Source organism: Cyrtonyx montezumae, unplaced genomic scaffold, assembly GCF_038088225.1.
Source record: "Cyrtonyx montezumae isolate F1298 unplaced genomic scaffold, pur_monq_1.0 scaffold_13, whole genome shotgun sequence".
NCBI lineage: Eukaryota > Metazoa > Chordata > Aves > Galliformes > Odontophoridae > Cyrtonyx > Cyrtonyx montezumae.
The window spans coordinates 27,007,026-27,033,623 of NW_027071859.1; the positions used below are offsets into that span (position 1 = coordinate 27,007,026).

At 36.2% G+C, this 26,598-nt stretch overlaps 1 protein-coding gene across 1 annotated transcript in view; it reads left to right on the top strand.

Annotated features, from left to right (window-relative positions):
* The window catches only part of COL19A1 (collagen type XIX alpha 1 chain), a 178,564-nt gene that overhangs the window by 5,907 nt on the left and 146,059 nt on the right, over window positions 1–26,598 (top strand). Inside the window, exons 3-6 of the mRNA XM_065730891.1 lie at window positions 3,294–3,368; window positions 3,736–3,835; window positions 25,771–25,894; window positions 26,275–26,550. Of these exons, the coding sequence (XP_065586963.1) occupies window positions 3,294–3,368; window positions 3,736–3,835; window positions 25,771–25,894; window positions 26,275–26,550 (575 nt within the window). The remainder of the gene's footprint in view (window positions 1–3,293; window positions 3,369–3,735; window positions 3,836–25,770; window positions 25,895–26,274; window positions 26,551–26,598) is intronic.

Sequence of the window (26,598 nt, forward strand, 5' to 3'; positions counted from 1 at the left end):
TGAAAGGGGGTGTTTTAACAGCTGAAAATTTCACTTAAACATGAACTTCATGGTTAAGATAGCGGGTAAACACTTGTAAAGTGAATCTAGGCATTTCAGATGACATTTGACATGGAGAAGACCAGAGTGTCTATTGGAAGCTGCAGTTCCCAGTCAGGAAGTATGTATGAGGGATGTCTGTCAGAGTGAGACTGAAACCTGTGCCAGAGTCTCCTGTGTCCCAGTTTTCACAGAGCAGTATTTGGCGTGGGACCTAGGTGATCCTGAGCTTCAATAAAGGCTCTGATCATTACAAGAACTCAGAATGTGACACAGCATGTTGCAGCAGAGAAGTACAGATGTAACCCTGCTACTTCAAGCTTAGGTTATTTTGCAAAAGCTACTAGAAAAATGTTTTCCTTAGCTTCTCAGTGAAGAGAAAGAAAAGTGATACACTTGCCTGATCCGTATATATATGTGTTTCTGAAATAATTGTTGATTTTTTTTAGTAACTTTCTATGTAGACCTCATTGATTTCTAAAGATGAAAGTCTGTAATTTACTGCATGGAAAGAAGGTCTAATTAATGTATAGGTATGTTAACTTCAACTTCAGTTTCACCATTCTCATAATATGAATCATGGACTTAACCAGAAAAGCTCAGTTCCATCATGCGTAGAGGAGTCTACCATATAAATATAAGCTTGTTATTTTTACTACTACTTTAGTTTTGCAGTCATGTATTATGATGGAGGTGGTAGCTGTGTGTGGTTTCTATGCCTGGATAATGGTTTGTCCTTTTTCTTTCCTGGATGTCTTCATGTAAATCTTTTAATTCAGAAATCTTTTAATTCAGCAACCCACAAGCTGAGTGGGTAAACTAACTGCTTTGTCTCAGGCTAAAGAATTTAAAGGTCTGCCAGCAGTACTAAAAATCTTGGAAGAGACTAACTTTTTGACTGTACAGACTATAGAAAGAATTTTCATCAATCTATAGCAATTAAAGTTACGAGACTTGATATGGGAAGCTTTTTGGATTTCAGTATTTTATGACTTAGTCTTAACCCTCTGGTAAAATAATAATTGGGTGAAAGCAGTGTACCAGCAGCATAAGCTAGAGGAATGATAGTAACTCTTTCAGTTTTTCTGGGGATATGGAAAACAACCAAATAAATAACGTTTACATGGCCTGTCTATGGATTGTTATGCTACTGATAAAAATAGGTCTACAGTCCAGTCTGTGGCATGTGAGGAATCATTGCTATCATCTCGATAACACAGAAATTAAGCGTTGATTCTTTATTTGGAGTTGTAGGAAAGTGGCTGGTGGGAATAAAATAAATTCCCTAGTCCTTAGCCACTCATCTCTCATGTAAGTTAGCAGCTGAGGGGAAAAAAAGTGTATTTTGTAGCAGTTCAAAGTAAAATCTAAAACAGGTTATATCTGGCTGCTCTTTTTGTATGTACTGTAAAGTAATTCAACTGAAAACAGAATCTGCCCACAGTCTTTGTATTAATTAAAAAAAAAAAAAAAAAAGAACAACTAGAAAAATGCATCAAGGTAGATTTTAGTGTAAGCATGTCATGCTGCTCTGCCTTCAGCCATAACACACTTTCTTTATACCAGCATATTTATTGTGGAAATACTTCTATAAATCTACAGTAGCAACATTCATTGCTCTAGAATGTCTATAGATAAAAAATACTGGCTTAGTAACCTTTCTAAATGATTGCAATCTCAGATTTATAGATTACAGAGTATTTAAGGTGAACCTGTTTCAGTTCCCTTAGTGTGTGTATAGTAAGTGGTGTATTCAGATTGCTATGTTAGTATGTAATTCCAGTGAATGCATTTCACACTACATAAAACTCCCTACAATTAATGAGTGATGAAAGATTTCATTTCAGTTTCTGAGATTTTGGCATTAATATTCTTAATGGTTCTGCATCCTTTGTTTAGGGAAGGGAATTTATAGTGGGAGATACAGTCATTTTCAACATGTATGTTTCTTCTCATTTTGCATAAAATTTTCTTCATATATATATATATATATATATATATATATATATATATGCTGCTCTCTCTATATATAGATATACATATATCTATAAGTAATACACATAGTTCTGTAAGTATATGTGTATGAATGAAGAAAAAAATAAATTTCCTTAGTGCCTTTGAAATAAATCAAATTGTAAGTGATGTTTCTTGTAATTGTAGATTCCAGCCAAGGATGTGATATCAAGTGGCATTCAATTCATCTTGCATAAAATATCTTCATAGTACTCTGAGCTTAATAGGCTTATGGGCCAAATCCTGTTTGTTTTGTAGTTTTGTTATTTAAAAACTTCGATTTAGTAGTTCAGTGGGGAGGGATGGTGATAGGAGGATGGCTGGACTAGATGATCTTGTAGGTCCTTTCCTACCTAATGCATCTATGAAGAAAAAGCCCTATTTCTGTAAAAGGGGCATTTTATGTAAAAGGGGCATTTCATTGTATTTGCTTCTTAAAAGTGTGTATTAAAAACAAAGAAAAAAACCCCACAACCCTCTTTAAGCAAATTGAATGCTGCATAATAACACATTGTTTGTTTTAAGCAGTTGTCTGAAGATAACCTTAGAATTCACCGGGTTCCAAATTTATAGAACATTGTTTGTTTACCTAAGTACTTTGGTTCAGACTTAATCCCTCGCAAAGCTGCTTAATTTTCAACTAATTTTTTCGAAGTCTAAATATTGCTTGCATTGTTTATTGTATGATATGCTCATATCCTTGTTAATCCACATTTTGAAATTAATGTTCGCTGAAGTAACAATTGATCATTGCCATGGTAAATCAAGCACTTAGGCTTCATTGTTGCATGTCCCTTGATTGAGAAAATATTACAATGAAAAATAATTTTTCTAATAATATTACTAGGAGGGGGAAAAAAAAAAAGCAAACAAAGCAACAACAATAAGAAAAAAGCTTTGATGTTTCTACTTTTCTAGAGTATTAAAGATGGAAAGAGCTTAGTAAGAACTTTGTATTTTACTTCTGCTTCTGTCATTCATGTGAGCGTTGATCCTAAACAGCTGAATTAAAACAGGGTAAAATTTATGTCTGCCTATATTATTGGATGTGTAGCATGAAATCTGGAATCTTACTGCTGTCATGTTGATTTTGTAATTTATTTCTATTTTCTATGTTCTAAAGATAAAGAAAATCAAGTAAACTTTCTTGTTACTGTGACTAGCACTGTCAGATCAGTTTGCTCTGATGATTCATTTTTGTTTGACTGAGTTTTATGATTTTAAACTGTGTTCTCTCACAGGTGCTGGGTGTCCTTTAATGAAAACAGATATTCATCATCTCAAACAAGTCAACAGAGACAGTCTTGGTGTTTCAGGTAAACAGCTTCAGTTAATATGGAGAGTAAAATATCTAAATCCATTGACTGGTAGTGAAAATAAAGCTAGTTTCTAATGCTGCTGGCTTTAAAGACATCATACAACTTGTTACCATCATGCTCCCAAAACAGTTCTTTTTAGGAAAGTTAGATTAAAATTGGAAACTGTTGGTTCAAGTTCTATAGACATGCTTAATTCCATTTTTCTTTTCCTAGCTGTCTTCATTAATGTCAGTGCACATGATAAAAGGAAATCACTAATTCATTTATCAAAGTTAGTTTCAGCTCCTATGTGAATTTTGCTGTGATAGTTTCTTCCCATTGATTAAAACCAAAATAAACTAAGTCAGTGTATCGCATTTTGCAGGGTTTGATCTCACAGAAAGCTTTTCTTTGAGACAAACATCTTGTGGAGGGGAAAAAGTCTGCTTTAAACTGGGAAGCGCTCCTCTCATCAGAGAAACAAAGTAAGTAAAGTATTGCTTTCATCTCAGAGTCTTTAATAGATAGCGCTCAAACTAGATACTACATGTGATCTGGAACACTGAGCAATGTATCAGAGGATACCACAGAAAGATAAGTATGCCCATTTTTAGGCATTCACATCCATTTTGGGTTGGCGTTTTATTTTGGGAAGCAGTCTGATTCAGAAGTTTCCTTTTCTGAAATCTAGAAGTATCTAGTAGAAAGTAAATTGGAAGTGTCTTGTTTTCAGCCTGTGTTTTGAATACAGAAAATTCTACTGTTTATGCTTAAGGGTCTACAAAAACAAAAGAAACAGATAACTTTCATGGTATGACATGAAGTGTTTACTAATCTTCCCTTGATGAAATTGGATGCTTGCAGGGAGACACTGTTTCCTTAAATGCTGTTTTCATGGTTGCATCTTTTCTGTGAATTTGACATCTCGCCTTTGTTCACCAGCAGAATGGCTGGCTGGTTATAGAGATGAAACTTGGTAGTGTGCTATTCTGACACAAAATATAACAAAAAGCAGAAACTGTATGAAAAGTAAAAAGGAGGATGTAGAGAGGGTAAGGCCCAGTGAAACTGGGAAGATTTCAGACTTCACTAGGACAAGGAGATGGTGAGCTACACTTAGGAATGTAGTTTCAAGTTCCACATCCTTGGACAGTGGAGAGAGAATCTTTTCAGAGCTTCGTGGTTGCGATGTGCTCTGAGTCATGGGGCTGCAGATTCAGTACAGTGTGTTCCTGTGATAACGTGGGAAACAACTGTGTTGGGTATTAGGTATTATCTGGTGCAAGAGTTCTGGCTCTTGATTGTGTAAGAAAAAACGCACCCGAGCCCTCAGAATTCCCCTTTGGTTGGATCCTGGGAGAAGTGATGTTGAGCACCATGAGGTCAGGAACTTAAAGAGAAGGTGGAAAGAAGAAGTGGAGGGGCCCAGACACTGAAGTGATCCTGGGGAAAGAAGAATGATTAAAGAAATATCACTTTGTTTTTTTGATTTACTATAGTCAATTTTTTTTTTTGCTAGTATTAGGTTCTGTAAATCTTAAATTTGTATGCTTGTGTAATTCTTCAAAATTATATAAAGTAATCACTGCATTTTCTAGTATACTTTGCTTTCTATTGAAAGAAAAATGACTACGTAAAATAGATGCAGAGAGAGCTCTACTCTTAGTAGCACCTTCCTCTCGTCCAGACTTTTACAGATTTATTTCAGGACTTTTATTTGAGATAAAAGTGAGAATATAGAAAAGTAGAAAATCACGACAGTAACAGAAAAGTTGGGACAGTTTTCCTTCTTTAGAAATAGGGAATACTAGAGCTAAGAGTATAATCAAAAGATGCATTTTGCAAGCTGAATTTTTTTTTCCTGAAACTGCAGGAAGATAACAAAACTGAAGTAAAATAAACTAGAAAATGAAAAGAATGGATTAAAGAAATTATTTTTAATTCATATTACTTTTCAGGAAAAAGTCATTTCTAAGAACTTGTTATTTTCTGAGATGCTAAGACTGAAAAATGTGTTCTTTACTTGTTTTTATTAATAAGCCTGAATACTGGTGTCTGTGTTATTTTATTTCATCTTTCTAAACCAGTTATTAATGAAAATAGTGAAAAAGGGTGAAGTCATATCATGGGTGATAGCTGCTCCTTAGGGAAGCCTTAACTCTTCCAACACAAGTGGAAGGAACTCCTCTAGAAAGCAAGAATGTTTCTATTCTTGCTTTCCTTATGATGGGGAGAGGAATTTATCAGCTTGTTTGTTGTTTTTTCTGTTCATCTTCATGGCAGTAGGATGACTTTTTGAGACAGAAGTGGGGAAAATGGAAATTGGGAGTTTTTCTTTTCAGAGTGACTTGGGCAGGGGACGAAGAATTTCAGTGAAAGGAATACCTGGAGGACAGGTGGTTTGGCCTTGCTAGTGCCTGTTATGTTTCTTATATTCCTCTTCCTCCCCATTGTTTTCTTCTGTGTATGTATTTTGAGAAAACCTGAAGTAGAAGTCTTTCCACTTCCCCTAGATGTTAGTATCCAGTAGATAAGAACTTAAGCTGGATGAAGCTGAAATGATAAGTGAATGTTGGATGAAGCTGAAATGAACATAAGTGTTGATGTTTGAATATGGTTAAACTGAAAAATAATATTCTGTGTTACTGATGCTAATAAGACACAACATGAGCTATACTTCCAGGTCTCTTTAGAAAGGCACCTTTTACACGTATCACCTTGAAAAAAGAACAAAAGAGCTAAAATGTTTTGATATTGCAAAAATATTACAGAATTTGCATTATGTCTTATTTCTTAATGGCATAGCCTTGCTTTTGCTTTTTAAAACCTGTCCTCAGAGGGAAACACATGTCATAATTAAGAATTTACTTTTTTTATTTAAAATGTTGAATATATTATAGCTTCCGGATGCTGAGATAAGACTGCAGACATTTTTTTTAAAGTATTTATGCAGAGCACTTCTGATACTCTTCTGAACTTAGATGCTGTTATTTAAAAAATACGGGTATATGGCAGTTAGGAGTACAAAATCAATCTGTGACAGTGTAGGTTTATGGTGAAGCAAGAACTCAAATACCTGTCATCATAATTTTATAATTTATCTCGGATATCCATGTCCAATATCTTCTAATATATTATTTTATTTAAATCCTCTCCTAGCTCTTTTCAGACTGTGCAGTTCCAGAACAGTTGTTTTATTAGCTGCTCAGAGGTTTTTAGGATCGTTCTGTCTCAGAAGATATGTTAGTAGACGTGGTGTGCGGTAAGCAGCAGGACAGTGTTTGTTATCCATCCTGCAGGAAACTCAGAGTATCTGATTAAGCTGACTAGCGAGTATCAAGTAACTTGGCACATCTCCTCTTGCATGTCATTCATTCAGTCTCGGTGTGGGTAATAGAAAGCTATGCTGTGCCATTCTTCTTGTGTGATGCCATTTTAATTTTTTCTCAATGGACCTGGAGTAGTGTTGCACCTATTTATATGTTGTAAATAACTTACAATGAAGTGTCAGCTTGGGAAAATGATTATGTCTATTTACGCTGAATTTTAGTTCAATTTGTTTATTTCTTCTTAGAAGAAAATTCTGTATATGTTTTGCCTTGAGGTAGTTGGTGGGTAACTTTTGTGCTCTGTAAGTAAGTAATTCTAATCTGTTAATGTTTTCAGAATTGAAGTGGTTTTTTTTGTTGTTTTATTTTTAATTAAAATACCGTTAGTTATTTATTGCAATTTTTAGGTGAGCATTAGTACACGATACACCTGGCTAAAGTAATGTACATGTGCCTCTGAATCCTAAAGAAATTATCTCAAAAATACAGAATTGTAGACAATCTAGTTATGCAATAATAATGATATGAATTGTTATAATGTTTTAATTTCATTTCAGTAAATAAATTATAAATATAGAATAATTATAAATTATAGAATTGCATTTTTTTAGCTAGAGTTTAATGCATACTGCCAATGCAGTGTATTTTAGCTTGGCTTTGTGCTTGCTGACAGCCAAGTCACACAGGTCTCCATGCGGACAGCAACTCACAGATTTGTCAGCAATATTCAGAACTTCTGGAGTAAGGCTTGTTAGGCTGGGCTTTGCTCTTTAGTTGTCTTAAAGTAGTTAGTGAAATACTGAAGTAGTTGCACTGTCCTTCTCTGAAAGTGCTTCAGGTGTTGGTTGTTTCCACTTCCCTGGCTTGCTGGTGGGACCACTCTTTCTGCACTGCAGTTTTTGTGCAAAGCCAAAAAGGAAAATAGTAAATTGCTTTCATCTGAGTTTCAGAAAGTTTTTAAGATGGGTTTAACTTGCTTTTGAAATCTCAATGGCATCATTGTTTTCTTTTTTTATATTTTGGTTTAATTAAATCATATTAATTTACTGGTTGTGATTGCCAGAGCTGGCTGTTAGAATGTTCTCAGATTTACAGCAATTGGATTACTCATGACTTTTTTAAGATGCCTTCCACATTTGGTCTAAGATACTGAAAAGATCTTGGATTTTGACTGTATTTGGACTACCGAGCTGCATCAGCACTGCTGTCATTTATTGCTGCTGAATGAGCTGTGACTGTAGCTTGGGCTGTATTTCAGAGAAAGTATTTTCACCCTTTCATGTCTAGATACCAAGTGCAGAAATACTGTTACCAATTTTGTCAGTCCACCCCAAGCTAAAAACAGAAATCAGTGATGAAAGAATATATATGAATGTGGATTTTTTTTTTGCTTTTGATGGAAACTTTTTTAATTGCAATATCTGTAATACAAAATTACATTTCCAGAACCCAGCTAGCATGTAGCTAGTCAATTTCTGTGCTCACTTGTAGAAGCCTTTTTATAGCTAGCACTTTGTTCCCAAAGGCACCTATATCTGAGTGACTTTTCAGTATGTTTTTCTGGGCTGCCGGATCTCTGCATCCCATAGTGGGGTTGGAACTGGGTGATCTTTGAGGTTCCTTCCAACCTAAGCCATTCTGTGATTTTACAGTTCTAGGACTTCTTTCTCCAAAACAAACAAACAAATACCCAGTGATTCATATAGAATTTAGCCATCAGTGAACATCTGCATGGGCACAACTTCTGATTAGTTTTGTGTATTGCATGTGTTTTGGGAAGTGGAGATACGTTCAGCTGTCGTCTTGAAAAATATTAGTTATATATACACAACTTTTTAATATATATTTCTTAACTATGATACAGATTGGATAGATGTGCAACTCGACAGTTTTTAAAAGGTTTCATCTAACACTTCTGTAATTATCCAGTTAAGTATTAGTGAAAATGCAGATGAGATGGCACCTCTGTTTGGTGGCAGTAATTACAGTTTCGCTAACCAACTTTTATCTTAACTTATTTGAAGTCCTGTTAGCCTTTTTTCAATTAAAAAATTAAAAAGCTATTTAAGAAAAGCCACCTCTCCCTTCCTAAATCATATATTTATTTGAGATCATTTGAGCTGTTTGAGCCAACAATGCTAAGATTGCAATGTCTGGTATTCTGGTTGCAGGGTATTTTCAAGAAAAGTGCCTTGTCTCTGGAATTTACTTCCCAAGTGTGGGAGCCTGAATTTAGTACAAATCCTGATGCTTTCTTCAGGTCTTTCAAAATAGTGGATCAGAAGCTGTAATGACATAACTTTTTCCAATTCTGATTAAAGGTACTGAAATAATATATTCTGTATTTATTTCTAGAAACGTGAAAACTTATTGTGTTTTATAAATTAAATAGAAGGGTAAGAGAGTACAATTGAAAAAATGGATTGGAGCTCTTCCTATCATGTAAACACCAATTCCTTCTTCTTCATAACTAAGAAGAAAAATGATGCCTCTTAGGATGAAATATAAATATCTAAGGAGCAGGAGGCAAAGGGACGAGGCCGGATTCCTCTCTGCAGTGTGTGGCAATAGTACGAGGAGAAATGGCCACAAACTTCACAGTGCAGTGACAGAGCGCTGGCACAGCTGCACAGAGAGGTGGTGGAGTCTCCTTCTCTGGAGACGTTCCAGACCCGCCTGGACGCCTACCTGTGCAACCTGGGCTAGGGAGCTGCTCTGGCAGGGGAGTTGGACTGCGTGATCTCTAGAGATCCCTTCCAACCCCAGTGATTCTGTGAAAAAGAATAGGGATGTGCTTCTTTTGAAGAACAAAGACACAGGATTATCTTTTTTTCCCCCCATATTTGGGCTTGTTTCTGCCTGACTGTTTACAATATCTATGCCAACAGCTCTAAAAAATAAATAATAATAATAATAATAATAAAAAAACTAAACTAAATTTCAGACAGTAATTGATTTTACTGTTTTACTTGCTTTCATCTTTGCTATCTGATCCAGTATTGCTAGACGCATTTATTCTGGCATTAATTTTCAGAACCAACAAAAGCAGTTTACCTGAACACTTCTGTATGACCATTGTTCAAAAACTTAGATGCAGTTTAATTTAGTGGTATGCTAGTTAAAGAACCTTAAGTGAAGCCTTACTGTGGGGAAGTCTTGAAAGAGTTGATCTTTTTCTCCCTGCCAGACATGTTGACTTATAAAGCCTTTGTGGTATTGCTTTTTTTGTTTGTTTGTTTGTTTTCTTGTTTTTTGTTTTTTGTTTTTTAACGATCCCCTAAGTCTAGGGCGAGGTAATAGTATGAACTAGTAAAGAGGCTGCAGACTAGGGATAAAAAGAACTGCAATTGATAAGAATTCCAGCAAGAATACTCTTAGACCAAAAATACAGTTGCAAAATCAATATAATTTGAAGTTTTGTTGGCATCAAGAAGAAATATGGGCATATACAGCAATGTCACAAGCTACCATGCCAGATGGAATGAAATATTCTATCTATAATGCATGTGGCTGATGATAGATTTTCTCTTTTATACTGTACTATAGAAGTAGAGATTGAAAGATAATTTATCAGTTGTGCTAATTGGACTGAGAGAATTGAAGTGCCTTTGTCGAATTCATATAATTTCTTCAGCTGAAGTAGTGGTGCCATGTGCTTCATAAGTCATTTATCAGCAGACTGAAAAAACTGTAATAAATCAGAGCTTATTCTGTGGCTATTATGATTTAACACTTTGAGAAATGTAGTTTGTATAAGCTATGCTGTCAGGCATTTTTCCCAGTGACAAAAATTACACCTACAGAAAGATATTTGTGCTTTTACACCTGTGTCTATGCTGGGGCTTTGGTGTTTAAAGATGTCATAAAAAAATGTCATTCCCTTCCCCCACCTTGCTTCTCAATTTTTAGCTTTCCTGTCTAAAAATAGTTTATGGGCACTCTTAAAGCTCCCTGGTCCTTTTTTTCATTATGCCGATTTTCCTTTATTTTCAGTGGGTTGTGAAAGGCTTTTGCTCTCCAGCATGTCTGCGTGCTTAGCTCTTTGCAGTTTTTAATCATAAAACATGCTTTACAGATGGAGATAAATAACCAAATAATTACTAATACTACTTTAATTTTGCATAAACTGTATGGTTCATCATGCCCTGGATTTTTCACTTGGAGTCCTGGGTGTCAACTGGAGTTCAGTGCACATGTACAGAGTCTTTTGCAGTCTCAGTCTAGTCTTGAGAAGTGGCCATACAGATAGCATTTATACTTGCTGTACTTGTATCTTACAGAATCTGTCTCCATTTGTTAGTGAGCACTTCAGGAGGTTAAATGTGTACTGATTTAAAGTGATCTAGGAACGTAAATAAATAAGTTGTATATAGACTATATAGGTATGTATGCATGTATGTGTTAGACAGGTATGAGCAGTGGGGCCAGGTGAATCTCATGAGGTTCAGCAAATCCAAACGCAAGGTGCTGCATCTGTGTCAAGGCAACCCTCTCCAGCAATACAAGCTGGGGGATGGAAGGATTGAGCACAGCCCTGTCAAAAAAGACCTGGGGATACTGATGATAAGCCGGACGTGAGCCAGCAGTGTGCCCTTGCTGTCCAGAAAGACAACCGTACCCTGGGCTGCATCAAAAGAAGGATGGCCAGCAGGTTGAGGGAGGTGATCCTGATTCTCTACTCTGCACTAATGAGGTCACTCCTGGAGTACTGTGTCCAGATGTGGAGTCCATAGTACAAGAGAGACATAGATCTGTTGGAGCATGTCCAGACGAGGGACACAAAAAACGATCCAAGGGATGGAACACTTCTCTTATGAGGACAGGCTGAAGGAGTTGGGGCTGTTCAGCCTGGAGAAAACTCTGGGGTGACCTGATAGAGGTCTTTCTGTATTTAAAGGGGAGTTACAGGGAAAGAAGAGAACAGACTCTTTAGCAGAGTCTGCAGTGATAGAACAAGGGGAAATGGTTTCAAGCTTAAAGAGGGTAGATTTAGGTTAGATAGAAGGAAAAAATTTTTCGATGAGAGTGGTGAGGCGCTGGAACAGGTTGCCCAGTGATGTGGTTGATGTCCTGTCCCTGGAGACTTTCAAGGTTAGGCTGGATCAGGACCTGAGCAACCTGATCTAGCTGTGGTGTCCTTGTTCATTGCAGGGGAGACGAACTAGATGACGTTTAAAGGTCCCTTCCAACTGTAAGGATTGTATGACTATGGTATGCTCCTGATTATTATTATAAAAGGAATTGTTGGGCAAAATGTGAAGTAGGTATTGTACTTCCATGTCCAACCTTGCACTCAGGCCCTTGTCATGCTGGATGTAGTTTTGCTGGAGTGCAGCACCTGCAGTTCTGCAGGTTACTGATAGGGCTCAAGATTGACATCAAGCAGCTGAAATCTGCAGGATTGATAATGTTTGCACACTTTGTGGGTAGAGGTGCTGCATGGAAACAAATCTTCAGGGGTAGGAAAGTAGCTTTTTAAAAAGTATATCCTGTGAAGTTTAGTTACAGGCAATTGAGAATAGGAGGTTACTATAGTAATATAGTACTATACTATAGAAGTTTGATTACTGTATGAACAATACTTGATAAAGATGATAGCTCATAAGAATCATCATGTGGACACTGGTAGAAAAGATACCACAACAGGACCAAAAATAAATAGTAGATAGGATGCAGGAGTAGTTCAGAAATAACATTTTCAGACATTCATCATACAAAATTTTAAATACAAGAAATGCTATCAGACAGTTGTTTTTATTAAAAAAGGGGCATAGACTTTAAAATGATTTCTTATTTTTCATAAGGTAGCTCCCTTTCCGCAGGAGTTTCTTTAAATTTAGGAAGTGGTAAATGACTGTATTAGTATGTGTAAGCAGGCTACACTGCCAGGAAGTTACATAACTGTAAGATTGGTTTGTTGTGAAAATATTAAGAGGGAATACAAAAAGCACTTTGTGATTAGAGATAGCTGATATGATTTCATGGAAAGTCATGACTCACGAAGTGGTTGGAGTTCTTGATAGCTCTGGAGAGTAACACCACAGCCTTACTTCATTGCTTCATTTCTCACTGCTAGTATGAATCCATATTATAACCAAGATTACACTATTTTTTTAAACAGCATTCTAATATTTGTTATTGCAATTAATTGCAAACTCTTTAAATAGTTTGATTTTTTTTTTCTCATGAAGTCATGGAATAGCTTGGGTTGGAAAGGACCTTAAAGACAATCTAATTCCATTCCTCCTGCCATGGACAGGCTTGCCAGCTACTAGATCAGGCTGCCTCTCAAGCAATCTGGTCTTGAATGCCTCCAGGATGGAGCATCCACAACTGTGCCAGGGCCTCAAAGCACTCTGTCTCCAGGAATTTCTTAACATCTACCTTATATTTCCCCTCTTTTAGTTTAAAGCTATTCCCCCTTGTTCTCACTATCAGATTGTGCAGAAAATCACTCTTCCTTGGGCTTATAGGCTTCTCTTAAGTACTGGAAAGTGTAAATATAGAAGTAAATGTGTATTTCAAAGAATCACAGAATTGTAGGGGTCGGAAGGACCTCTAGAGATCATCAAGTCCAACCCTTCCTAATCAATTGTAGACTATCCTGTAAGAAATATCTTTATTTTGTTCCTATTTCCTAATTTATTTGTTATAGATTATCATAACATTGGATATTTAATATCATTGTCAACCAATTAAATTAATAGTGATAATATTATTTTTGCCATAAGGCTGTGAGCACGCTAAGTATTTTCAAAATCTTGAAAGCATTATTGGAAAACACTTACATGGTATAGTTTCTTACAGTGTAAAATATTAGCGATACTTTCTTTACTATTATAAGTCTTTAGCATTTTAGACTGTGGTTTCTAATAGATAATTTAGTGTTCATGGAATTTTAATCAGCAGTAAAGATTTCAGTCTCAGCCTTCTGTGAAAAAAAAAAGCTTTTATTTTAGTTCTTTTAATTTCACATTGATTTAGCATAGATGATTCAATATCAAATAAGACAACAGTTAATGGAATAACATGCATTGTTTTATTAAATGGTTTTTTACGGAGTGGAGCCTGCACTCCAGAGAAGTTTGAGAAGTTTGTAAACACACAATATCTCAAGCAAAGATACTTGTATATAAAGCATCTGGCTTGTGTCCCCCGTCTGAGAAAGGCTCCCTGTACTATTCAGTGATCTTTCAAATTATGTTTGGTGTTGTGCTTTTTAATTTATTAATTTATTTTTAATGTGATGCTTAGAAAAAATCTAAATAAAGGAGAGACCAAACTCTCTTCCCTTATCTACAGCGACCACTGGTTGAAGTCTCCTTTCAATGCTTCTGTCTTTGGTCTAATGCAAGACCCTGTCACTGTTTAAGCTTTTCTGGTTTCTCTCCTAGTCCTTTAAAGAGAATACCTGGCTGTTTCCCAGCTGGGTCAGATAGTAACAGGGTTGGCAAGTTGCAAGTCCTCATCCCATCCTGTTAAACATAGTTATGACTCAGCAGATAGCAATGCAATGTTGATATTTTTTAGCTTGATATATTTTAACCCCATATAATCTGCAACTTGCCGAAATCTCATTGTTACAGAAAGCGTGAGTCGTAGGCCAAACTGTGTTTAGATAATGTTGATTGTTTTTTTTTTAATTTATTTGACTTCAATTAGACAACTCATTTCTAAATCCTGGGACTTCAGAGATGTATTTATCTCCAGTTTATTAAAATTCTATTCTGTCTTTCTATGAGATGCAGATTTATTATTGATTTTTTATTTTCAGATTCATTCACTTAGAAACCATGAATATTACCAGTTTTTACCGACTGTAAAAGGTCTCATTATCTATTTCTCCTTCATATTATAAGCCAAACACTAGGTTTAAATATTCATAGACTAGACGTGTTGTATGTAGGGGGTGTTAAAGCAAAGGCATGTTCTGTCTCTGTAGCTTCACACTTGCAGCTGACAGAGCTACTTATTTCGGGTCAGTCCTCTGGTATCTGGTATCATTAACCTTTCCTACTCCAATCTCTTCTGTAATACAATCTTCACTCCTTATGCTTTCTTTTTAGGGGAGAATCCTGATGGACAGGAATGTCCATCTAAAACCATGTCATAGGCTGCAGTATCTTCAGTGTTGTCTGTGCCTTTTTTCAAAAACACTTCAGCATGGCCTGCTTGTGGCTGCAGCCCAGACTGAGTTTATTAGTAGGCATTGCTGAGTGCTGAGGAGGATAGTTATCCAAGCAATTATTTGAAGTGGTTAGGAAAAGAAACATCCTTTAGTTTCATTCAGCTGCACTCCACACAACATTGCTTTTAGCTCTCCCTTTCCACCAACAACCAATTTATCGTGTTCACTGTTACCACCACCCAGAGTTTTCATATTATTTATGCTATCCTGTGAGATGGTTTGTCTTCTATCACCTCCCAGGTTGTCCAGGACCTGGCAGCATGTACCGGGCAAGGAAGGAGTGAACCTATTCCAAGTGTAATCAGTAACTCGCTTCATTAGCATTTGTTCCAGTGATTCATTGCTAAAATGTAGCGCACGTTTGGGATGAAGGTGAGGAAGACTAAACAGCTAGAAACTGAGAGTAATAAAGAAGCAACACATTTTGGTTGGATAGCACAAGATCATGCAGAGATATGTGGTAGTTCTCACAGGACTAGCATGTGAAATGGTAGAATGTAAACGGCTCTTAAAGTGAAACTCTTCTTGAGTAGATTAATCCTACAAAACTAAAAAGACCATTCTATTTCTGGAATCAATATCTCTAGATAACAATCCAAACATCTGTACAGTTCTGGTAAATTGGCTGTGAAAACTTTCAAAGAAAAATGGGTGGTCACATTTCTCCCTCCTCTAGTGAAGGGTGTATTAATATGGCCAGAATAAGGAGAAAGAAACATAGTTTTGGTTTTTTTTCCTCACTCTTCCCTAAAGTATGATGTGCATCATCTGTCTTGCTTCAGTGTGGGAAGCATGTAAAAATGCATGCAGAGCAATTTTTGCTGCCAGTTGACTCTCAGAGGTTACAGTAATTTTTTTTTAATTATTTTTTTCTTGTGACATCTTCAGTGGGTTTCTTGCTCAGCTGAATAACTGAAGTCCAACATAGGGAATCATATTTAGCATGAAAAGGTTAATCTCTCATTCAATTCTAAGATTGACAAGTAAGAAACTTTTCTAACAGCTAGATCTGTTGACTTTGTCCCATTTCTGGGAGCAAACTAGAAGGACCATATTAATTATAGAGCTGCTCGTCAAATGCCTAAATAAAGACGCAGGGATAGATGTTAAAAAAAAGTATGTAAAGTTCCTTTAAAAGTACTCACGTTCACATCCTCTTCTCTTGAATGTTACCATAAGTGGGGGGGAAGTCTACCAGAACTGCATTTCAGAATATTTGGCGTAACAAAACAACCTTGAGAGATAATGTAAACAAATGTTAAAAAGCTTGATATAAATATTGAATGACTTGAGGAAAACTTCAACCTCTGCCATTCTTTTAGGTAAGTCTAAATTTTAAGCAAAGTCCACCTAGGTAATTGACAGCTCGTTACATTTCTCCAAATTCAACCATTCATATTAACCTAAAGAAAAGAAAGCTTTGTCCAGTTTTTGTGTACTGCTTGCCAAAAATATGTCAAAAAATGTGTTTCTCTTACAGACATTATCAATTTACTCATGTGGTTCTGAATAAGGAAGGTACTTAAGGTTTCTGAGAGTTCATATTGGACAAAACGACCCTGTTCATATGTGTGAACTAGTTAAAATTCTTTTTTTTCCCAACATTTAGCTACAGAAAGGAAAGAAGAATGAGGTATATATCTAAGAAGAGCATGATTCCTGACAGGTGATGATAAGAGCACAAAAGACCAGTTTTCTTTTGAATTATTTTACATTTTCTCTGGCTTCACATTGGTAGGGTAATGAATACTGGTACCAGAGGAATCTCTTTCTTAACTATTCTTCGATAGTTAATAATAATAGTATAGTATAATTGTTCACTACTATTATTATTAACTATCTAGCATCTATGGGATACAAAGAAATATTCAGAGAAAGGACACTTTGTAACATTACTGTCTTCACTAGACTCTAAAAGTGTAGGATGGGTGTAACTTCTTCATGAAACATCCTTGTGAGAAGGGGCACCTGGAACTGAAGGTATCAATTACTGATGCATCAGTGTCAGCTCCAGAGGTGTCACCACACTTCCGCAGCTATGAACACATGTATGTGAAGCATCGGGATAGAAAATCAAACTGGAACAACAGAGGGTGGGTTTGGTTGCTTTCTGCTACCAACATTAGGAAGTCTCTGTGTGTGCTTTGTAAGTGATGCTGACAGATTGAAAGCCAATCTGATTTGAGCAGCACGACACAGAAGGACACCAGGAAGAGTCATAAGTAGGAAAAAGCAGATTTTGAGGAAATGTGATTTTTTCAGTTCCTCAGACACCACCGGGGTATGTTTACTTGTCTCTGATCATATCCTAAGAAAAATAAATAGTCAGTGTAACCAGAGCAAAATATATAGATTGACTTCAGTCTTTCTGAATCACAAGTAATCATGCTATTTGATAAATTAGCTCAAAAGCATCTGGAGGAATATCTCGATGCCTGCCCAATATACATTTCCTTTATTGGCTTTGCACTAAGGCAACTTACTACAGTATATGTATTGCATCCACTCTGTTGCGTTGGCTTTTCTTGAATCTGTGCCAGTGCAAGTGTGGGAGGATCCTTCAGACTATGAGATTACTTTGAGTAAAATTTTAGCTTGCTCATCTAGTCAGGTACTGGCTTTCATCCTTTACCTTCTTCATCTTTCATTACCATGTTCACTGGTTGTCATTCTGTGTTCCTCTAACATGGAGAGAAATTTTCTGCTGACTAGAGCAGCTTAATTTAGCGTGCAGCATTCAAAAAGGTATTATAGTTTTGAAGTATAAACATGCTGCTTCAAAAAATTATTTTATAGTTTCTGAACCTATTTAATCATCTTTTTAATGTCTTAGTATTTATTAATAAGATATTATATTTTTTATTCAGTTCTACATTTGTTTTCCAGATAGAAGGAAAATTCATGGTTTTACTCTCAGACCTATTTGATTCTTAAAACATATATCCAAATTGAACGTGGCAAATGTATTTATGACTGCCTCAGAGAAGTGTTGAAAATTGCTTTCCCCAAGATAAGACTGCAAAAGCCAAACTGTTGATCTGAATCTTCTCAAATCTTTATCAGTCTGCAGAATTCTACTTGGGAAAATGAGAAGAAAAAATGCTGCATTTTGCATTTCCATCGTTATTTGTTACTACTTCTAATAGTGTAGCTATTACTACTTCTGGATGTTTTTTCGGATAACTTAAATGTTGACAAAGTGACCAAACTTAAAAGCAGACACAGTTTGTTAGCGTGACTTGTTTGAAATCATTGGGAGAGTAGCTTTTGACTCTAGTAGGACTAGGAGTTCACAAAGAGTTCATATAAATAAGGTTGCAAAATACTTCTGTAAACACTAGGGAAAACCTTTTCTGAGCAGACCTAATAGGTTTTATATTTCTATTTAAAAAAAAAAAAATTTAATGTCCTTCAAAATTTCTTTAATAATGACATGAGCTTTCAGCAAAAAAAAAAAAAAAAAAAAAAAAAGTCATTTAAGTCTCCTCTATTTTAGAAGTGATAATCTATACCTGTTCAAAAGATAAAAACAGGCACATGCTAAAGTTTAAAAAAAATTAGGTAAATCTCTTTTCTAAGTGTTAAAATAATTTGCAGCAGCTTTGCATTCAGTGGTACATTTTCTGAGTGGGTTGTTCTCTGCCTAAGTAATTAATAACTCTTAAGCTGTCTGAATAGTTTCCCTTAAGTTGCATCATATAACATGTCATATGAAAACAACTTGAGGCCTAATGTAACATGAAACTGCATAGCGCATCTTAGTGTGATTTGAGGAAGATGGATGGGAGGGAAATTATTTCTTATTTTGGGTGACAAACAGCTGTTCTTAACTTTTATTTGTGAAGAATTCATAATACCCTTTCTAGGTAGAGACTGACAAGTTGTTCTAAGTAGTTATTTCCCTTCCTATTGCACCGGTGAAGTTATGCAAAAAATGAGAGTCAAGAATGTAGTAAGTTGATGTAAAAATACTGCGAATAGTATGGATTTTTTTTTAATTGGATTACTTTGCTTTTTTCTTCATAACTGATCTCAGCTTGACTTCCTTTAGTGAATGCAAGAAGGTTAAGATTTCAATGTCTCAGTCAACGTGGTACTATATAAATCATCACCCATGATAGGAAAGTTGTTTAAACTAACACCGCGAGCTCTGGTCTCCAAATTACTGTAACATTGTCATGTTACAAGTGACATATACCAGGTAATGGTATATGTCAGCTGGAAAAGATATATCTTGCCATAAACTCTAAACATCTCTCACTTCAATCTCAGGAAATGTAAGTTGGCTCATCTTTCTCTTCCTGGAAGATATTCAGCAGGCTGGAGGTTTCATTGATACTTGTAAATACGGAAGTTTGTCATATACTGTAGTATATTCTCATCTGATATGGAACAATTAGAGTTCTTAAGATTTAAAAATAGATGCTACTTTTCCATTAGTGCTTTTTTAAAAAATAAAAACAAAAGGTAAATAAAGGATTGCCTTACTAAATTTGATAGGGGTAACCCAATGCTGCTTTACAAAGATAGAACTAAAACTGTTTATAGCTCAGTGAATACACAGTTAATTCATTCATAATTACTTCATTTAGTATGGTAGTGGTAGGAGAACCAGATGGTATCTGTGTTTCAGAAATGTTCTGAACTTTTGAGGATATGAATGAACAAGCAAATATTTTTGCCAAAAATCTGTCAATACTTGATCAAGACAAACTTTAGAAAGGAATGCACAAAAAGGATTGCAAAGTTCATGGAAAATACTTTCCTAATAATCTCGTAATGTACGGTCTGTGCTGTACTTGCACCACGGGACCTGTTTTTAGGGAAAATTATAGTTAAATTTGTTTCATTAAAATAGGAAGAATGCAACAAAACTCTTTGCAACTCTTACGTACAAACTCTTTGATAGAGTGGCACATGGATGGTGCCGTGATGTCATTGTGTATTTATTACCATTCCAGATGTATTTACCTGATGTTTCAGTCTGTGGAATATGAAGATAAACCTGGCTACCTGAATTTGTAACATATCTACTTCCTAATAATGCCTTAACAATTCTCCTTCTTGTTTTCTTTTGCCTCCCTAGTCTGGCATCTGGATTGTCTATAATTTATAGTACACCTCAATCCAGCAAGCTAGGGTGGTAGGAATTCAGTACATGAGTTCAGTTCATGTGTTGTAATTCCTGCAATTGTTTTCAGCAATTTCCACCAAGGGTGTGCTTTGCTTTGAGAACAGAGTGCTCCATTCATCAACTTTCCTTTTTTTATTATATACTACTGACAATGCAAACAGAGAGAAATCAAAACTGTCTAAATTCCACCCAACATATAATTTAGTCAGACTTCAGGCGCCTGAGTCTCAGGGAATGATTCAAAATGTCTGTTCTGAAGCACCACCTAACCCCTGGTGGCACCTAGAATGAATCATTTGGGGACAAAATTTTCCTAGGCATCTGGACATAAACTCCAGCTAAGCATAGAAGCACCGTGGCTGAAGCAGTCAGGCATTTAGCTCCCACCCAAATTTCATTTAGCATGGAAGTGTGTTGAGATGCCTTGACTCTGCCTGTAATCCCAGAGGTGCCTAAGCCACTGTCTATGCTTCAGTTGCGCATAGCAAACTTGGACAGCACTGAATTCAACACAAGTCCCAGTGATCATGATTGGCTTCAGTGTTGGAGAGGGGAAGAAGATCAATTAACCAGTCTTGAAGGTTAAACTAGTCCAGATCATCCAGGAATAATACCTGATTTGGGTTGTCCTAAGCTGAGGAAGCCCAATACAAATGGGGGAACTTGATTCTCATCTCGGTGATAAGGATGTTTCTTGTGAAAGTTTTTCTCCCACTATCTGATCATACAGATACTTCAAACACTTGTGTCCAGAAAACCCTGTAAGCATCCCCTGAATTGGAAATCATATTTGCATGCTTGTTTTAACCTGTAAATTCTCTTTTACTCTCTTCTTCATAGATTATTTTAGATATTTGCTAATTACTACTCATGTTTCTGCAATGCTGGAGCTCATGTTGAAGCTTTCTTAAGACCGCTTATTTCCCTTACTGCTTTTGGCTTAGATAACAGGGAGTGCTAACCGAAGTTAATGGTCTCCATATTTGTGCCTTTCAACTGTAAGACTCTGTGATGAGCTTGGTTCAGGTTTCTTTCTTATTCTCTGTCCTTTATTCTATTGCTCTTCTCCCTGTGCCACGTAGAATAGAGTAAATACTCTGATGAAGTACTTTTCATCTGTGGACATGTGCAACATGTTTAATAATGTTTAATGCTACTTCTTTATTGTTTTCACCCTGCATGTGATGCCTCATTAGTTTTTCATGCCAATTCTTTTTAAAAGTTGACAGATGCAACCAGGTGAAACAGTATATTAAACATTAAAAGGCTGAAGTTTAAGTTCAATATTCTGATTATTTTTCTTTTTTCATGATTAAGAGGTTTTATATTGATGTTTCTATTCCAGCTTTTTTTCCTTGCTATCAGTTGTCATTTTATATTTATTGTTTAGAACATATACATTTTATGTGATTTCTGAAAAATCTGTAACTGAGCTTTACAGAGTAGAAGATGTAATGGGAGGAATACAGCAATTTTGCTATGCTATCTTAGTGATCATCTGTGCCTAAGTAATTTCAAGGCTAGATGCCTGATTTTTGTTTTTTCAATTGAAGTCATTCAAGGAATAAGAACCTAGAGGAAATTGTGTATGGTAGTTAGATAGCATGCTTGTTTTCTAAGAATTTTACCCAGTTTTTTGTTTGTTTACCTTATATCTGACTAGAGGGTTGAATGTAAAGCACATAATTTTAAAGCATCTTTTAATGACTTTGGTAAGCAAGTACTGTTCACATCGTTAAAGAATGAGAACACTAATTGGAGAATAAAGATACTGTTTCTGTTCAGTTTGGTCTTCAGTACACAGTATTTCTATATAAAATTAGTGGTATTTTGCATTATACTGTGCAGGTAAGTGTAAAGCATGATCTTAGACTGTCTTCTATGCAAAGAGTGATATTCTGTGTTTTTTTCTGATGCATAGTAAACCTATACTATTAGTTCATTTAACAGTATCGATTTGCTATTTGTTTATATCACTGCTAACCATGCTGTAAAAATTTTGTTTAGTGATCTAAAATTCAGCAAAAGCAAACACAAAGTTCAGTGTAAGAGAAGGACTCTCTCCATAGGACATTACATGTCCTAATGTAATGTCTGCTCAGATAGCAGCCCTACAGAACTGCAGCCTGTGCTAAGTGTCCTTGTGGTGAAAAGGCTAACTACATTTTCAGCTATTCTAGCAAGATACGATCATAGGATCTTGGTTGGGTAAGACCTCTAAGAGCATCAAGTCTGACCATCAACCTATCACCACCATGCCTACTGAGACCCAAGTGCAAGATCTGCACGTTTCTTGCACACCTCCAGGGTGTGCACATCTCCACCACTTCCCTGGGAAGCCTGTTCCAATGCATTACCAGTCTTTCAGAGAAGAAATTTTTCCTAATATGCAACCTGAACCTTCCCTTGCACAACTTGAGGCCAATATCTCTTGTTTCACTAGTTACCTGGGAGGTTGACACCTATCTCAACACAACCTGCTTTCAGGTAATTGTAGAGATATGTAAAGTCTCCCCTGAACTTCCTTTTCTCCAGACTGAACATTCTGGGTTCCCTCAGCTGCTTCTCTTAAGTCTTGTGCTCCAGACCCTTCATCAGCTTTGTTGCCCTTCAGTGGACTTGCTCCAGGGCCTCAAAGTCTTGTAGTGTGGGACTCAAAACTGAACTCAGTTCTCAAGGTGCATCCTCAACAGCTCTAGAGGGATGGTAACTTCCCTAGTTCTGCTGGCTACGCTATTTCTGATGCAAGCCAATATGCCATTGGCCTTTCTGGCCACCTGGGCACACTGCTGGCTTGTGTTCAGACAGCTGTCAACTAACACCCCCAGTTTAGGTCTGTTAAGTCAGGGAAGGAGATCACTGTCACTTGTGAGACTGCATCTGAAGTTTGGTGTCCAATTTAGTGCTTCCCAGGAGAGGAAAGCAGAGAAGAGCTCACTGGAGTGAGTCCAGTGGAGGCCCAAAATTGTTGCAAGGCTAGAACTCATGGCATGTGTGGAGAGGCCAGGGGAGCTGGCCTTGTCTAACCTGGGGGAGAAGAGCCTCAGGGAAGACCTCGTTGCTCCCTACATCTATGTTATGGGGAGACTAGAAATAGACTCCTGTCAAAGGTTCACAGTGAAAGACCAAGAGGCAACAGGCACAAGATATAGCAAATGAAATTCCAACTAGATGTTGGTTAAAATTAGATAAATTCACTGTGTGCATGGCCAAGCACTGGAACAGGTTTCCCAGAAGATTCGTAAAATATTCTGCACCTATGGAGTCTTCCAAAGCTCATCTGGACAGAGCTCATAATAACTGGAGCAAATTTTCAGGTTGCCCTGCTTGGAGCAGGTGACTGGATCCGTTGGCCTCCAGAACTACTAAATTATTTTGTTAATCTTTCTAAATTAATCCTTGATCTATTTCTACTTATTTCTTACTTTCTTCTGTTGACTTCACTGAAATTAGTGTAGCGTCATTGGGAATTTATTTAGCCTTTTGTGTTTTTTTCATTTTTCTTAAAGCAATTTTCTCTATCACACCAATGATGAATCAACTCCCACTTTCCTTAATAGTGCTGACCTATACCTGAGAACTTTTGTTTCCAAATAATATGATAAAAAAAAAGATAGATTGTTTTGTATAATTTGCATTCATGCAGAACATTTTTTGAGAATATTCTGAAAGAAACAGAATTTTAGAAGACTAATACTATTATCTGTTCAGATAGCACTGTGAGGGAGGCTTACAGTAATAGGATACAATGGAAAAGAAGCGTGCTCTATGTTTACTAGAATGCCTAGCATGTTCAGAAATTACTTCCGTATGTTTTTTAGACATGTCATACCAATCATGGTTTCTCCTTCTTTCATTTGATGAAGACTTCTGATCATTTCCCTCCCACAGTTGTTTGCCCTTTGCCCATTGATACAAACTCCTACGTGTCTCCTAATAAAGAATTTAACTGGGAATGCTAGTTGCTTTTGGAGAGCTAAACAAATGCTCCTACAGCCAGATGTCCTGTGTAGATTACAGCTGTAAATCTGAGCTGCCATGTCCTCAGACTGCCCAAGATGTGGTAGACCATAGGGCCAGTCCTATATCCAGATAGTTTACTGAGATGCACTTGTGTTTCAGTAATATTGAATGAAGTTATATATTGAGAAGTCATACATACTCCTTATGCCTTAAAGAAAGTATGGAGTAGGATGAAATCTAGGATTTAAGTACCGCAAATCCTGTTCACTTCTGCCTTGCCTTTTGACAATAAAACATCTGTAACTGTGCAGCAATGCATATGGGTCTGCTGACAATGTGGGAGAGCAGCCAATTTGGTCCGGGGATCAAAACAGGAATCAGGTGATGGAAATATGCCAAAGAAATGTGATTCCAGGATAAGGGACGTTAAAGAGGTGTTAGTCCATAAGGAAGCCCTTTGGGATGATTTAGAGCAGACCTTTCTTGAGAGAAGGCATTTTTCCTGACATCCTAAGTGAACTGAAATGCACTGCCTTCTAAGGAGGGTGGTGCAGTTATTGTCTTGTCAGCTGGTGCTTTCCTCTTTCATTTTGTATTTAAAAAAATAAAATTCCTTTATACCACATTACTGTGTAATTATAATCCCATTTGTAGTTTTATTTACTTCAAATGATCAGGGGATGAAAAACGAAGCAAATTTTTCTCCTGAGTGGGGCCCTCAGGTTTTCTTCATTGTGATCCATGGCATATCTTTTCCAGGGTAGTTAGTTGGGCAACGCAATGTTGCTGTTCAGTGAACAGTGCTGTTCCAAATGTAAAAAACTCAACATTAACATTTTAGGTATTTGTGTCTGTAGTTTTTCTTTCACCTCAGTTTTAGAAAATAAATAATCAGAACAAATAAAATAAAAAATGAATTTAAAAAAATTGATGAAACCATCCACATTTGCGTATTTCAGATTTAGTATACATTTAATAATTAACAATCTGTAGAGCTGAGTTACAGCCTGACTTCTGCAACATTTTTTTTTTTTAAATACAAACTTTTCCTGAAGTTCATAGAAGCGGTGTTCTGCCACATTTTGTGAATTGGGTAGCAAGTCAGGCACGTTTTTAGTGGCATATCTCAAATGAAAAAGGGATAATGAAATCAAGTGCAGCAAGGCAGTCATTCAGAAATATGTTCCTTATTTTTGCTTGAGTCTGCTGAAGTCCAGTTGTTCTAATATTCAAAACATCCAAGTCATTGGCAATGGAGGTCACTGGATCTAATCTGCTACTCAAAACAGAAACAATAAGTTAAAACATGTTAGTATTATGAGCCATCTCCTTCTGAGTTTCAAAGGCATCCAAGGATGGAGATTATCCCATAATCCTTCACAAATTATTTACAAATTCTCTTGGAAACTTGTTCCACTGTCCCCAGAAAAATACATTTTGGGAAAGTAGTGTTTTAAAGATTGTTCATGTATGACACTGATTTTCTAGCAGCTCTTTTAAGACATCTATTCATACTATTTTAACATTTTAATAGAGGAAAAAAAAGAAGTGAGGCATTATTAGGTAAATTTTTGGTCATTCTTTTAAATAGATTGAATTGTATTTTTGAGCATGAGAACTTAAGAGGAGGTGTTTCTGAATACTGAAGACAATGAAATTCTTTGAGTGCGAGTGAGCACTGATTTCACCAGGTGTTACTTCTGTTCATTCCTCTTAAAGAATGTTTATATGTGTACATAAGAATAATTAATATACTTTTTTCTCTCTCTCTCTTTTTTTTTCCCCTTTCTTTTCATTCTATTGTAGGCAAGTATTTCCAAATGGGCTTCCTGAAGAATACTCTCTAGTTGCTACATTCCGGATACGGCGAAGTACCAAGAAAGAGCGTTGGTATATATGGCAAATCTTAAATCAGCATGATACTCCCGAGGTTAGAGTTGTCTCTGTCGTATTTATCCTTTAATTAGTTTTTGTAGGTTTTTTTTTTCTCATGCAATATGACAAATATAACTTGCTTGATGTTTTACCATTGAATTTAGCTACAGTATACACAGAATAAACAGGCTACTCTGAAATAGTTGATAATTTATTGTAGGAATGACAAAAATTTAAGAAAATTTATTCAGTTAAGACTGCAAACTAGAGTAGAGGGCATGCATGTGGCTGATATATTTTTACAAAGTGACCTAAAAAAAGCTTCATATTTCCTTCTCAATTGAAGTGTTTTTATTATATATAGCTTATAAATGTGTTTAACTCTCCTTTTCTGACTTCTAAATGAACATTTTTTCTGTTTCATTTTGCTTTCAGATCTCTGTGCTTCTGGATGGTTCAAAAAAGGTTGTGGAGTATATGACCAAATCTGCTCAGGGGAATATACTACATTACACTTTTAAGAGTCGAGAAATTTATCCATTGTTCGATCGGCAGTGGCATAAACTTGGTATTAGCGTGCAGTCGGGGATCATTTCCCTGTATTTGGATTGTAATGTAATTGAGAGAAAGCAGACTGATGAAAAATTCACCATTGACTTTCAGGGAAGGACTCAGATTGCTTCTCGTGCTGCAGATGATAAGCCTGTAGATGTGAGTAGTATGAAAGAAAAAGTAAAAAATTCAAGCCATGTTTTATCC